General features: G+C 54.9%; 1 protein-coding gene across 3 annotated transcripts; it reads left to right on the top strand.

Moving 5' to 3' along the window:
- Nucleotides 1-451: 451 nt before the first annotated feature.
- Nucleotides 452-14412, top strand: CARD19 (caspase recruitment domain family member 19). Of its 3 annotated transcripts, none has more exons than XM_047829819.1 (6): nucleotides 452-608; nucleotides 10582-10724; nucleotides 12167-12320; nucleotides 13382-13441; nucleotides 13626-13697; nucleotides 14148-14412. In XM_047829819.1, exons 1-6 carry the CDS (start codon nucleotides 566-568, stop codon nucleotides 14261-14263), a joined length of 588 nt encoding a protein of 195 aa, XP_047685775.1. In that variant the 5' UTR covers nucleotides 452-565; the 3' UTR covers nucleotides 14264-14412. The 3 variants fall into 3 exon arrangements, with proteins under 3 accessions (XP_047685775.1, XP_047685778.1, XP_047685777.1); XM_047829821.1 differs by lacking the exon at nucleotides 452-608 and adding an exon at nucleotides 1010-1239; XM_047829822.1 differs by lacking the exon at nucleotides 13382-13441 and having other exon boundaries at nucleotides 453-608.
- Nucleotides 14413-14674: the final 262 nt, after the last annotated feature.

The raw sequence follows: 14674 nt of genomic DNA, 5'->3' as shown, positions 1-14674 counted from the left end.
GGACAGGCGGGGATCCATCCCTCGTCACTGTCCAGGTACTGCCCCCTTTAGGCTGATCCCTCCTGGCTACTGGACGCCCACCGGCCTTTATCCCAGGCTTGTCCTTGTTCCTCCTACAGACTGACCTGCGTGACCTTAGGTAAGTCACTTCCTCTCTCAGAGCCTCAGTTTTCTCAATCGGGCGTGGGGCGCGGTGGCGCGGGGTGGGGCAGCCTACTGCGCCCAGCGTGGCTGAGCCACCTACTCCCGGGCGGGGCCATCTCGAGGGCGGGGCCTCGAGGGGGCGGAGCCTAGATAGGGCGGAGCTAGTGGGCGGGAGTCGGCAGTAGGGGAAGGTGCGTCAGGGCTGGGGGCGGGGCTGGAGTGGGGGGCTCAGAGTCCTGGTCGTCGCCGGAAGGGGCGGGGCCATGGTGGGGGCGGAGTTTGGAACCCTGGGACTGGACGGCGGGACTGGACTTATTGAGGGGCGGAGCTAAGGACTTGTGAGGAGCCTGTACCCTATGCGGGTTGGAAACTCGAGACTTCAGAAGGACCCTAGGTGGCGGGGCCGGGCTCAGTGACGGGCATGGCTCAGGGCTGTAGCAGCGACCTAACAGACGTCAGCAAGGGTAGGGCTCAGTGGAGTCGGAGCTTAGAGCCCTCGCGTAGGTGAAGACGCCTACGGCGCCCTGGATGGAAGGGCCTCAGCGAGGGGTGGGGCCAAGAACTCTTGCCAGAGCCGTAGGTGCCGCCAGAGGCGGAGGTGTTCAAGTGGGGGCGGGGCTTAGGACCTTCGCGGCAAGGCCACGGGTCTAGGGGCGGAGCATAACGTCCGGAGGAGGCGGGGCTCGAGTGGGGAGCGGGGCTTTGGGCCCTCGCGGCGCCGCAGCTGCCGCTGGGGGCGGAGCATAACGGGAAGGGGCGGGCTCCGTGGGGGCGGGGCCTATGACTTCTACGGGTGCCGTAGGTGTCTCGGGTGGAGGCGGGGCTCGAGCGGGGGCAGGGCTTGGGACGCTCGCGGCGCTGCCGCTGCCTCTGTGGGCGGAGCATAACGGGAAAGGGCCGGCTCAGTGGGGACGACTTGGGACTGTGGCGGCTACACCGCCGAGACCGGGGCGAGGCCTGCCGGGAGGCGGGCCTGCCGGGAAGGGGCGGAGCGAGTGGGACCGGGCGGGCGGCGGACAGACGACCTGACGGGTGGACGGCGGCAAGTGGACTGGCCGGGCCCGGCCGGGCGCGCGCCGTGCGTCGCCATGACAGGTGAGAGCGGGCCGGGCGGGTGTCCAGCCTGCCAGCCCGGGACCGGCGCGCGGCCGCGGTGACCCCCCCGGTGCTGCCCCGGCGGCAGCTCCTCGCGGCAGCGGCCAGTGACCTTGGTCCGTGACCGCCTCTCTCTGGGCGGGACGACGACCGGCCGGGGTTGGTGGTCGGAGCCTGGAGGGGCCGTTGGCGAGGGGCTGGGGTGATGCTGCGGCCTGACAGGGGGAGGCGAGGGTGAAAAGGGCACCAGCAGTCTTCGCGGGGGTCATCCTGGCCACCTGACACCCGTGTATAGTACCAGTGGGACTCTTGTTTGGGGTCAGGCCCAGGAGAACCGGGGACACAGACTCAGCCAGCACCCCTGGGCTTTGTGCTGCGTGCAGGGCGGCCCTGCCCCCTCCAGATTCTCCCAGAGTGGGGTCTGAAGTGCAGCCAAACCCCCAGAGCCTGTGTGGACTGCAGAACCCACCTCCCTCCTGGTCCCAGCTGAGCAGGGTCACCTTGTTGTGTGGAACTTCCACTGATGGAGAGACCTGGTGATGGAGATGGGTTGGCCAGGGATCTCATGACAGCATGGTCAGGGAATGTTCTTGCTCCCCAGGGCCCCACTTTTCCAACCTCCGGGGTGGCAGAGGGCTCAGGGAGGCCCCCAAGGGTCCTGTTCTCTTCCCGGTGCTCACTGGAGTCCCACAAATAGGATTTCATGGGCTGGTACCTCGTGTCTTCTGGGACACCAGTGTCCCAGCGTAGGTCAGAAGAGACCCCAGCTGCACCCTATTCGCCTGTCGTCTCCCAGAACCCTTCTCATTTGTGGCTGCTTTTTCTGAGAGCCTGCTGTGCCCTTGGCCCTGTGTCAGGTGTAGAAGGACATGTAGGATATTGTCTCCATGTGGATGAGGAAATAAAGGCTCAGGTTGGACAGGTGCCAAGCACCAGGCTACCTGGGTGGTCAGGGGCAGAACTAGACCTGTGCCCTTCCCAGGCCCCTCAAGGTCCTGTGAGAGCCTCTCCACAGCCCCTTTCTCGCAGCCAAGTCGGAGCGCTGCGCCTCTAGAGATCCCTCCCGTCACAGCTCCTCATTGTTGGGGCAGGAAGCTGAGGCCCAGAGAGTGCGGGCAGCTTTGCCAGGCTGCAGGGATGAAATCCTTGGCTCGTTGTTCCTGTGCCATGACTGGGGGGGTCTGCCTTGTGCTGGTTCTGGGGCCTTCATGACAAGTTGCAGGGTGAGCATTTGGACCCGATATGTCTGCTCGGGGCCAACGCTGGCCAGGTGTCACTGCAGCTGTTACTGTTCTGTGGACCCAGGTGTGCTGGGGAGTGAGCCCTCTCAGCGCCACACCTGAGGCCAGGTCCAGAGCCCCAAACGGGAGGGGATCCTGAGCGGGTCAGGGACTGCAGTGGGGAGGGAGCCATGGAAACTCAGGGAGGCCTCTTGAGGGGAGGATGGTGAGCTGAGTACAGGTTAGCCAGGGGGAAGCCAAGGGACAGGGTTCTTCTCATCCTTTGGCAGGTGTCCCAGGCAGCATGGTGTCACAGCAGGGGCGGGGGGCGGCTGCTGTGCAGACAGCTCAGGAACCTGGGGTGAAGGCACCTGGGGTAGCTCCCACAGGGCCTTGAGTGCCACGCAGGGGTAAGGGGTTGGGGGGGTCTGTGGTTTTGACACCAGCTGAGCAAGTAGGTGGGGGAGGTGGGGCTTGGCAGAAGTTGCTGGCAGAGTCGGGTGGGTTTGTGCCAGAACATTCGACTCCATCCCGCAAGAGCTTTCTGGGGCTGTTACTTAGGACCCGGGACCAAAGTTTCCTGTGCATTTTCCTTCCTGGGTGTGGCCATCTGGGTGTGGTTTCCCTGCACAGCTTCCAGCCACCACGGAAAGCTTCAGCCCCAGGCTGTGTGTGCCCTGTGCCGGGTGACTCATGCTTGCTGCGGTGGAGACTCCACCTAGCTAGGGCTGCAGCCGGAGGACCGCCAGTGTGCTGTCCGCGGTCCACTGACAGAACTCTTTAGTGAGCGCCTGCTGTATGCCTGCCCTGTGCACGAGTGCACACGCTGTAGAGGCAGTGCTGGGCAGAATAGCCTGGGGTCAGGATGCACTAATTGCACAGTTAATTAGTACGTTAATTAGGCGAGTGGGAAGTCTTGGCTGTCAAGAGGCAGTGGCTTCACACAGCCACAAAGCTTTGGATGCCACAAAGCTGTGCCTGGCTCCATCCTCCATCTTCACTCTCTAGTGGCTGAGGTCTTGGGCAGGTCCCTCATCTATTCCCATCTGGAAATGGGGGCGATGGTCTTGCTAGAGCCGCAGAGCTGATGGGGCGATGAAGATGATCTGCACGCAAAGAGCCTGTAGGGTGCCCGGTCACGGGGCACACGCCGTCAGCCGGATCAGAGGGGCTACGAGAGGTGACGCCAGGTGACCGGGAAAGTCCTGCCCATGTGGCCGTGGCAGATCTTTTGGTGTCCCTGGGGGTGACTCCCTCACCATGGTGGAGCTGCTGGCGAGTGTGTCTGCCAGGTAGACTTTCAGGACCTGGGAGGATCCAGAAGTTAGAAATTCATATTTTTGAGGGAAAAGACCAGCCAGGAGGAGGTGGCAGCGGGAGAGAGAGGTGAGGAGGACAGATGGTGTGTTGAGTAGGCCCCATGGCGGAAATCTAGGAGGGGCCCTTCTTGTTCCCACATGATGACCCCATTTGAAAAAATCAACTTTATTGAGGTAGTATTTACTCACAACAAATGCATTTATTCTTCTTAAACATTTTTTAAGTTTATTTATTTATTTTGAGAGAGAGAGTGGGGGAGGGGCAGAGAGAGAGGGAGAGACCATCCTAAGCAGGCTCTGTGCTGTCATCACAGAGCCAGGCATGGGGCTCTATCCCACAAACCGTGAGATCCTGACCTGAGCTAAGATCAAGAGTCAGTTGCTTAACCGACTGAGCAACCCAGGTGCCCCCAAATGCACCTATTTTTTAAAAATGCTTTAATTTTTATTTTAGAGAAAGAGTGCACACACATAAGTGGGGGAGGGGCAGAGAGAGAGGGAGACACAGAATCTGAAGCAAGTTCCAGGCTGTGAGCTGTCAGCCCAGAGCCCGACTCAGGGCTTGAACCCACAAACGGTGCAATCATGATCTGAGCCGAAGTCAGATGCTCAACTGAGCCACCCAGGTGCCCCAAACATCCGATTCTTGATTTCAGTTCAGGTCATGATCCCAGGGTTGTAGGATCAAGCCCCATGTAGGACTCCACGCTGGGCATGGAATTTGGTTAAGATTCTCTCTCTCCCTCTGCCCCTCCCTCCCACATGCATAGGCTTGTGCTTTATCTCAAAAAATAAGCATTAAAAAAAACCGAGTCTGTATGAATTTTAGAATGAAAAACAAGAAACATCATTGGAGTTTGGATAGGAATTGTGTGGACTCCATAGATCACTTTGGGAAGTATTGTCATCTTCACGGCATTACATCTTCTAATCCATGAACAGAGGGTATATTAATTTGTATCTTTTAAATTTCTTTCAGGGATGTTTTGAAGTTTTCAGTGTACAAGTCTTTTACCTTCTTGGTTGAATTTATTCCTAAGTATTTTATTAGTTTTGATGACATTGTAAGTGGAATTGTTTTCTTATTTTCTTTTTTGGATTGTTGATTATTAGTGTATAGAGATGCAACTGGTTGTTGTGTATTGATTTTGTATCTTGCAGCTTTGCTGAGTTTGTTGATTAATTTTAACCTTTTTAGAGTTTTCTAGATAGAAGATCATGCCATCTGCAAAAAGAGATCATTTTACTTACTCCTTTTTTTTGAATTTTTTAAAATGTTTTTATTTATTTTTGAAGGAGAAAGAAAGAGACAGAGCATGAGTGGGGGAGGAGCAGAGAGAGAGGGAGACACAGAATCAGAAGCAGGCTCCAGGCTCTGAGCTGTCAGCACAGAGCCTGATGCGGGGCTTGAACCCACAAACTGTGGCTCATGATCTGAGCCAAAGCCAGACACTCAACCAACTGAGCCACCCAGGCGCCACCCAGGCGCCCCCCCCTTTTTTTTTTTTTTTACTTATTCCTTTTCATTTGAATACTTTTTTTTTTTTTTTTTTTTTTGTCTAATTGCTCTGGCTAGAACTTCAGTAATGCATTGAAAAGAAGTAGTGAGGGTGGGCCTCTTGCTTGGTTTCTGATCTTAGGGGAAAAGCTTTCAGACTTTTACCATTAAGCATGATATTTGCTGAGTGTTTTTCATATGTGACTTTCATCATGTTGAGGAAATTTTCTTCTAAATTTATTGAGTGCTTTTTTCCTTTAATCAAGAAGGAATATTGCATTTGTCAAACGCCTTTCTGCATCATTTGAGATGACCGTGATCGTGTGTGTGTTTCTTCATTCTATTAACATAATGTATTACATTGATGGATTATCTTATGTTGAACCACCCTTGCATTCTGGTGTATAATCCTTTTAATATGCTGCTGAATTCAGTTTACTAGTATTTTGTTGAAGATTTTGGCATCTGTGTTTATAAGTGATATTGGTCTGCAATTTTCTTGTTATCTGTGACTGGTTTCGGTAACAGGGTAATGCTGGCCTCATGGAATGAGTTAGGAAGTGTTCCCTCCTCTATGTTTTTTGGAAGAATTATAGAAGTTTTGGTATTTAAATGTTGGGTAGAATTCACCAGTGGAGCCATCTGGTCTTGAGCTTTTATTTGTTAGGACAGTTTTGATTACTAATTGAATCTCCTTACTAGTTAGAGGTCCATTGAGATTTTCTCTGTGTTCATGTTTTGGTTATGGTAGATTGTGTGTTTTTAGGGATTTGTCCACTTCATCTAGTTTGTCCAATTTGTTGGCTTACACATTTTCAAAGTATTCTTTTATAATCCTTTTTATTTTTGTAAAATTGATAGTTCATTTCCTACTTTTATTTCTGATGTTAGTAATTTGAGTCTTTTTTTCTTTGTAAGTCTAGCTAACAGTTTGTCAATTTGTTGATCTTTCCAAAGAACCAAGTTTTGGTTTTGGTTTTGTTTTTTCTATTTTCTATGTCAATTATCTTTGCTATAATCTTTATTATTTCCTCCCCTTCTGCTATTTTGAGTCTAGTTTGCTCTTCCCTTCCTACTTCCTTAAGGTGTAACATTAGGGTGCTGATTTGAAATCTTTCTTCTGGTGTAAAGTGTGCATTTCCAGCCTAAATGTCATCTTCCAAACTGTTTTCATGGCATCCCTTACATGTTGGTGTGGTGTATTTTTATTTTCAGTTGTCTCAAGGTACTTGCTAATTTCCCTTGTGATTTCTTCTTTGATCCATTGTTTCATTTTCACATAAAAGTGAATTTTCTGGTTTTCCTTCTGTTACTGATTTTTGGCTTTATTCCATGTGATCAGAAAGACCCTTTGTATGATTTCAGCCTTTTTAAAGACATTAAGACTTGTTTTGTAGCCACCTTTGTTTTATGGTCTGTCCTGGAGGATGTTCTATGTGTGCTTGAGAAGAATGTACAGGTCCACCTTGGAGCTATTGTGAGTTCGGTCCCAGACCACCACAGTAAAGCAAATACTGCGATGAAATGAGTCCAGTAAAAAAAAAAAAAAAAAAAAATAGTAAGCCCAGTATATTTCTTGGTTTCCCAGCACATATAAAAGTTATGTTTACATTATGCTGTACTCTATCAAGTGCACAGTAGCATTATGTCTTAAAAATAATGTGTATACCTTAATTAAAAACATTTTATTGCTAAAAATGCTACCAATTATCTGAGTTTTCAGCAACTCATAATCACTGATCACAGATCACCGTAACAATTGTAATAATAATGAGAAGGTTTGAAATACGGTTTGAAGAATGAAAAGTTTGAATTGCAAGAATTATCAGAACGTGACACAGAGACCCAAGTGAGTCGATGCTGGTGGAAAAGTGGCTCCAGTGGACTTGCTCGGAGCAGGCTCGGCACAGACCCGCAGTTTGTAAACTCGCGGTATCTGCAAAGTGCGGTAAAGGGAGGTGCACCTGTATTTTCTGCTGCTGTTGGGTGACTGCAGTCTGGGTGTGTTGGCCCTCGTTGGTTATCATGTGGCTCACACCCTCCGTTCCCTTACTGGTCATCTGTGTGGTGGTTCTGGCTATTACTAAGAGTGCGGTACTGGGGCACCTGGGTGGCTCAGGCAGTCAAGCGTCCGACTTCAGCTCAGGTTGTGATCTCACAGCTCGTGAGTTCGAGCCCCGCGTCGGGCTCTGTGCTGACAGCTCAGAGCCTGGAGCCTGCTTTGGATTCTGTGTCTCCCTCTCCCTCCGCCCCTCCCCCACTCACGCTCTGTCTCTCTCTCTCTCTCTCTCTCTCTCAAGAATAAACATTAAAAAAATAATAAAAGTGTGGCACTGAAATCTCCAACTGATACTATTTGCATTATTACTAAATCTTTACTATTATCTGGGGGCTCTGATACCTGGCTCATGTGCTTATTAGATCTTCTTGGTGAATTGACTCTATTATTAACGCTGATGTACTTCTTGGTCTTTTGTAACAGTTTTTGATGCAAAGTCGATCTTGGCTTCTATTCGCAGAGCCACCCTGCTCTCTTTGAGTTGCTGTTTGCAGCGACATCTTTTCCCATCTTTTCACTTTCGGTCCATGTGTATCTTTGGATCTGAGTCTTTTGGAGACAGCTCATAGTTGAATCATATGTTTTTAATCCTCAGAGGACAAACAACTCTGTTTCTCCTCTGCTCCTACACGCAGCACTCATACCTCTGAGGACTCCTGGCACTTCTGGTCACCAGGTATGCGGTCCCTCACCTCCATCAAGCAGTCCCCTGACACCAGCTGGGGGTGTCACAGTTCACCTCTCGACGCTGTCTCCCTGGGGATGGCCTCAGTTCCCACTTGTGAAGAGCTCAGTCCTGTACACCGTCCCCGCTGCAGACCCCGGTCACAAGGCTTCTCACTGACTGGCTATAAACCGAGGGTCCTGTGACCCCCTCTTTTGGTTCAGTCATTTGCTACAGCTCACAGAATCTGGGAGAACACTTTCCATACCAGTGCTGATTTATCACAGAAGGATACAAGTGAACATCCACACACACAGGGTGCTTAGAGCAAAGAACTCGGGAAGGGGCCCAGAGCCTCCGTGTCCCTGCCGGGCCAGGCGCCCCAGCGCCTCCATGTGCTCTGCAACCCAGAAGCTCGTCCAACTCCATCCTCTCGGGGTTTTACGCAGGTTTTATTACATAGGCGTCATTGATTCAATGATTGGCCATTGGTGATGGATTCGGCCTCCAGCCCCTCTCCCCTCTAAGCCTCATGTGGTTGGCTCCACGGGCAACCAGTCCCATCTTGTGGTTATTTAGGGGCTTTAGAAGAGTCACCTCGTGCACATGGCCAGATGAGGTTGAAGGGGGCTCGTTAGGAACAAAAGACACCTTCATCTTCATGGCTCATCTCTTAGGACATTCCAGGGGGTTCAGGAGCCTGTGCCAATATATATTTCTTACTAGAAATCACAATATCAAAATTCCATTTTGCCAATCTGCATCTGTTAATCTGTTTACATTTTTTTTTTAATGTTTATTTACTTTTGAGACAGAGAGACAGAGCATGAGCATGGAAGGAGCAGGGAGAGAGGGAGACACAGAATCGGAAGCAGGCTCTGGCCTCTGAGCTGTCAGCCCAGAGCCTGACGTGGGGCTCGAACTCACAAGCCGTGAGATACTGACCTGAGCCGAAGTCAGAGGCTTAACCGACTGAGCCACCCAGGTGCCCCTGTTTACATTTATTTTTTTGAGAGCTTTTATTTTATAAGTAATCTCTACACCCAATGTGGGGCTCGAACTCATGATCCCTCGATCAAGAGTTGCATGCTCCACTGACTGAGCCAGATAGGCACTCCTTAATCTGTTTACATTTAAAGTAATTACTTCAGGGGCACCTGGGTGGCGCAGTCGGTTAAGCGTCCAACTTCAGCCAGGTCACTATCTCGCGGCCCGTGAGTTCGAGCCCCGCGTCAGGCTCTGGGCTGATGGCTCAGAGCCTGGAGCCTGTTTCCAGTTCTGTGTCTCCCTCTCTCTCTGCCCCTCCCCCAATCATGCTCTGTCTCTCTCTGTCCCAAAAATAAATAAATGTTGAAAAAAAAAATTTTTTTTAAGTAATTACTTCAATCACTGGGGTGCCTGGGTGGCCCCATTGGTAAGCCTCGACTTCAGCTCAGGTCATCATCCCACGGTGATTTCAGGCCCTGTGTCCACCTTTGTGCTGACAGCTCAGAGCCTGGAACCTGCTTCGGATTCTGTGTCTCTCTCTTTGTCTCTGCCCCTCCCCCTGCTCATTCTCTCTCTCTCACTCTCAGAAGTAAACATTAAAAAAAATAATAATAAACTCATTACTGCAATTACTGATAATGAATCGCTTGTTTCTGCATTTTTGCTGTTTGTTTTCTGTAGGTCTTGAAGCTTTTTGTCCTTTATCCATTACTACCTTCTTTCATGTTTAGTTGATTTTCTGTAATAACATTTTTTATTTCCTTTTGTGGATATTCCACGGATATTTTCTTTGTGGCTACCATGAGAGTTCCACATAACATCCTAAAGTTATAACCATCTAATGTGAATTGATATCAACTTAATTCCAGTCACACACAAAAACTCTCCTCCTTTGCAGCTCTGCCCTCACCCAGCCCCTGTGTCCACCAGCAAGTGGGACAGGCTGGCACCACTGGGGGGGGGGGGATGCACCTGGTCACGTAGAGGATGCTCTGGGATTCAGCACCCTTCCTTGGGGATCCTGTGCCTCCCACCAACCACTGACCCGCCCCTGGGCTTTAAAGGCCTGTCATTCTAAAGAACATTCTCAATGGGAAAAAAGGCATGGCAGTGATGCCGTGATGCCAGGACTCTGGCTGGGCACACCGGTCTGCTTTGTGGCAGCCTCACAAGGCCGGGCAAGCTCACGTGTCCCGTGGCCATGTCAGCACGGGCCACCCAGCCCTGCGTCCCTGTCCCTGTGGGAACAGCAGCGTGGGAGCTGCAGGGTCGGGCCTTCTCCAGGCTGCTGTGTCCCTGCAGCAGGCCCTCGGGGGGGACCCAGGGACAGCGGACTCGGCCTGAGTTTATCTCCTGCTGCAAGCTCTCAGGCGTAGAAGAGAAGAGCTGGAGTCTGTGGTCCCACACACTAGCGCGCCCCATCTCTGGCAGGGGGGCCGCAGGACACGGGGGCTCCGGACTGTGCATAGCCTGAGCGGGTGGGACGGCTTACAGCTGATGCGCCGCCCGGGGGCCATGCCGCGGGTGGCATGTGGGCCCCGTTGCCGCTCCTCGGCCGTGCGGGCTCATGCCCTCCGTGCTCTCTGCTGTTTCAGAGCAGACCTACTGTGACCGCCTGGTCCAGGACACGCCTTTCCTGATGGGCCACGGACGCCTCAGTGAGCAGCAGGTGGACAGGATCATCCTCCAGCTGAACCGCTACTACCCCCAGATCCTCAGCAACAATGACGCAGAGAAGGTGCTGGGGTGGGGGGAGGTCGGGGGGGCGGCACATCTCTCCCTCCCTGTCCCTCCCTCCCTGGGCTGGGAGAAAGCGGGTGGGGGGTGGGGGGTGGAGAAGGACAGTGGAGGTGAAAGCCTGACTCCTGGCAGTGACGTTGGGCCCGGAACACGGGCTCCTTGAGCCTCAGTCTCTCCCTGTGTCCTCGGGGCCTGCCAGCCCTCCAGAGCCGCTGGAAGCATCACAGGAGACAGGACAGTGCGCCACTGCATGTGACAAGCCTGGGAGGGGAGAGGGGGCGGGGGCGCTGGCCGGGCTCACCCCAATGCCGCAGGGCTCCGCACCCCGCCTCTTCCAAAGGTTCAAAAGTGGACACCGAGGGAGGTGGGTGCACCTCGCCTGAGCCGCCCTTTCCCTGACTCCCCCTCAGGGCCAGGGCTTTGGGGTGTGGGGCCCCCTCCAGCTGAGTGGCTGAGTGAGCCCCACTCTCGGGGCTGCAGGGCTGCCTACAGGGCTTGGGGCCTCTCCCGGGCATAGTGAGGCTGACCCCCAACACAGCTGGAAGGCTCATGGGCCCTGCCACTGGCTCAGATGCTCAGGTTGTGAAAGTCTACAGCAAAGGAAAAGTACGGGTGGAATTCATACCTTATTATTGTAATTAAAAGTCTAATACATGTTTATTATATAAATATTTGAGAAGTCTCAGACGTTTTTACAAGAAGAAGGAGAGTCCTGCATGCGCATTGCCACGCTATTCTGCTCCTTGGTTTCTCTGGCTCCCACCATCCACTTGCAGCTTCTGTTACACTCTGGTTCTGAGTGGAACGGTATGCTGCCACCAGGTGGCAGCACCAGGCCACAGCCTCCAGGTCCTGCATCAATGCCACCTGCCGGCTCACTGACCTTTAGAACCATACATTTCTCCATGAACTCATTAGAAGATTCTGGGTTATTTTGTTTTGTTTTCCTGCTTAGCCCTCCGTTTTTAAATTCCTTGAGTCACATTCCTGTTGACTATAAACTACTAGAAGTTATTACTTATGACATCACCTCCTTGATTCCTTGTAGCCTTTTTACAAGTGAAGACACAGAGTCCCAAGGTGTAAAATGACCTGCCAAAGTCACATGGCAAACCGTCAGCTTTTAACAGTTGGAACAATGTCACCACTGTCTTTCTTGATGACCTGTCCTGGCCTCCACAGGGAGGGGGCTCCACAGGGAGGACCAGTGGCTGTGCTGTGACCACAGCACCGGCTTGGGCGCCATGTGGGTGGGCTGTGGCCCTGGTGGCACTTGATGCCTCCATCACTCCTCTGGGTGCTCTGTGCTGCCGCCCTCGCCGCACCCCGGGCAGGGGCCCCTCTGCTGCAGAAGCTGGAGCCCAGGGCAGAGCCAGAGCCCCCAGCCTCCTGGCCCTGCCCCTCCGGCCTGACCTTTCCACGCACCCTTTCCACCCCCAGTTCCGGAATCCCAGGGCGTCCCTGCGAGTGCGGCTCTGTGACCTGCTGGGCCACCTACAGCGGAGCGGCGAGCGGGACTGCCAGGAGTTCTACCGGGCCCTGTACATCCACGCGCAGCCCCTGCACAGCCGCCTGCCCAGCCGGCTGGCCCTGCGTAAGTGTGCCCCCCGCGCCCCCAGACAGGAGCAAGCTGTCGGATGCGGACACTGCCGCATCTTGCGTGCCTGCTGTTACACAGGAGGAGGCGTCTGGCGGGTGTGGCTCCGCCCTGCCTCCAGCCTGGTGCCCTGGGGCCCGTCACCTGCGGGCTGGGGGCCGCTCACGGCTGTGCCGGCCTTGAGTGTCTGTGCCCCCGTGGCAGAAACTGTGGTCGTGCCCACAACTGAGGGTGCCCTGGCCGGGGGCGGGGGGATCCCCGTAACGTGGGCGTTTCTGTAGAACGAGGTCAGGCACGGTGGCTGGTCTGAGGCATGCGCGCTTGGGTTTCAAGGGTTTTGCCCGAGAGCTCAAGAGGCACGTGAGTCCCAAGGGACCCTCTGAGCTGCACGTGGGGATGGAGGAGACACAGGCGGGGATGGCAGTCCAGGCCTGAGACCTCTGTGCCCTGGTCCCCTGGAGGAGGGGCCGGTGTCCCTCGATCTTCTGATGGGGAGCCAGAGGCCTGAGGGACAGGGTGGCTCACCCTGACTGCTCAGCTGGGACCCCGGGGCAGGTGTCCCTGACCTGAGGATGAGCTCTGGTCCAGGACCCGTGTGTCACACCAGCCACTGGGGGGCCCCACAGTCTGGCTGGGCATCAAGCACCTTCCAGGCTCCTGGGCCACCACCAGCAGGTGGCCGGTTGGGGAGGTCTGGGAGAGAGTGTGCCCTGCCCTCGTATGGACAGCACCAGACTTGGGATGCTACGCTTGGTGCCTGCCTCCGCACGGAGCGATGCCCCCTACCCATGGCCCTCGGGGTCTCAGGATGTGGACAGAAGGAGATCCAAAACTCAGGGTTCTGTGACGCTGATCCCACGGTTCCCTCCCTGGTGCTCATTCTGCCACGCCTGGCCCAGAAGGCTGGGTGGGTGTGTGTACAGCCTGGTCCGGCCCAGCCTAGGGGTTCCGGGGGTGGAGGGAAGGAGCCTGAGCAGCCCCTTGGTTTCCTGCAGGCGGGGCGACCACCCTCCTCTGGCCGGCCCACAACTAACCGAGCCCTGTGATTTTGTTTCCAGAGAACTCAGATTGCACAGAGCTAGACTCCGGCACCGTGGGCCGCGAGCTCAGTGACAGGGGTAACGGCCTCCCACGTCCCCCACCCTGTCCCCCACCCAGGGCTCCGTCTCTGCCTCAGGGTCTTCTCCTTTCCGAGTCAGGCTCGGTCCTGCCTTCCCATTGACTGGGCCCCAGGGTGCTCGCTGGGGCGCCCGCCGTTCGGGCTCCGGCGGCCATGTGCCCACATGCCCCCTTTCTCCCCAGGACCCGTGGCCTTCCTGGCCTGCCTCGGCCTGGCCGCGGGGCTGGCGCTCCTCGTCTACTGCTGCCCTCCAGGTGGGTGCCGCCTGCCAGGCCCAGGCACCGAGCCACCTGGCCTCCCTGTGCCTCAATTTCCTAGCCTGTGTGGTGGGACGGCAGTGGGGCCCAGTTTGCAGGCACAGGAAGAAGAGGGAGTATGGGGGCTCCACCACCCCCATGGGTCGGAGGGTGACAGCCCCTGGCGGGAGGCAGGGTGCAGCTGGGGCCCTGGGGGCCCCTGTCCTGTGTGGGGCCCGGAGTAGGGTGCCCACCTCTGGCCCCCATGTCACAGCCCTGGCAAACGGACGGGGGCCCGCAGCCCAGCATGGCAGCTGCCGTCCCTGCCTGGCCACACCGGGCCTGTCACAGTTGTGGACAGGGAGCCAGTGCCGCACAGGCCCACTTGGCAGGGACGCCCCACGCCACTTGGCTGTGGGGCTGCACAGGCACGTCGGTGGCAGTGTCTGAGACCACCTTGTCTTCCAGACCCCAAGGTGCTGCCGGGGACCCGGCGTGTCCTGGGCTTCTCCCCCATCATCGTCGACAGGCACGTCAGCCGCTTCCTGCTGGCCTTCCTCACAGATGACCTGGGAGGGCTCTGATGACCCTGCCCCCACCACAGAACCCCGCCTGCCTGCCGAGGGGGCCCCACTTTTCTAAATGTTTATTTTTCACTATTTATACTTTTTTAAGAAAGTTACCTTCGCCTGACAAAGGTGCTCAACATTAAATGTTGGAGTCTTGTCGCTTCCCTTGGGAATGTTTTCTGGATGATTCTGACTTGAGACCCTGTGGTGTCTTGGCTGGCGGGGCTGACTCAGAGGGCTCTCAGTGTCCCACACTCAGCCCGGGGCCAGGTTGCCCCAGGCTGCCCCAGCCCCCACTGCCCCTCAGCACCCGCCCCCCAACATCCCCCCACCTCACCGTCTCCCCAGAAGGTCCCTCCTCTCTTTCCCCTGCTCCCTCCCACCGTGCCTCTCCAGAGCCCACACCCCTCACTTGGAGCCCCTCTG

The sequence above is a fragment of the Prionailurus viverrinus genome, chromosome D4 (assembly GCF_022837055.1).
Source record: "Prionailurus viverrinus isolate Anna chromosome D4, UM_Priviv_1.0, whole genome shotgun sequence".
Classification (NCBI taxonomy): Eukaryota; Metazoa; Chordata; class Mammalia; order Carnivora; family Felidae; genus Prionailurus; species Prionailurus viverrinus.
This window is presented reverse-complemented; position numbering and strand designations above follow the sequence as displayed.

What these genes read in the sequence shown, in the direction of transcription:
- CARD19 (XM_047829819.1), top strand. Translation starts at nt 566, where the DNA reads ATGGCTCAGGGCTGTAGCAGCGACCTAACAGACGTCAGCAAGG. An exon ending in CCTAACAGACGTCAGCAAGG is followed by an intron (nt 609 to 10,581) that starts GTAGGGCTCAGT and finishes CTGCTGTTTCAG; the next exon opens with AGCAGACCTACTGTGACCGC. An exon ending in CCGCGAGCTCAGTGACAGGG is followed by an intron (nt 13,442 to 13,625) that starts GTAACGGCCTCC and finishes CTTTCTCCCCAG; the next exon opens with GACCCGTGGCCTTCCTGGCC.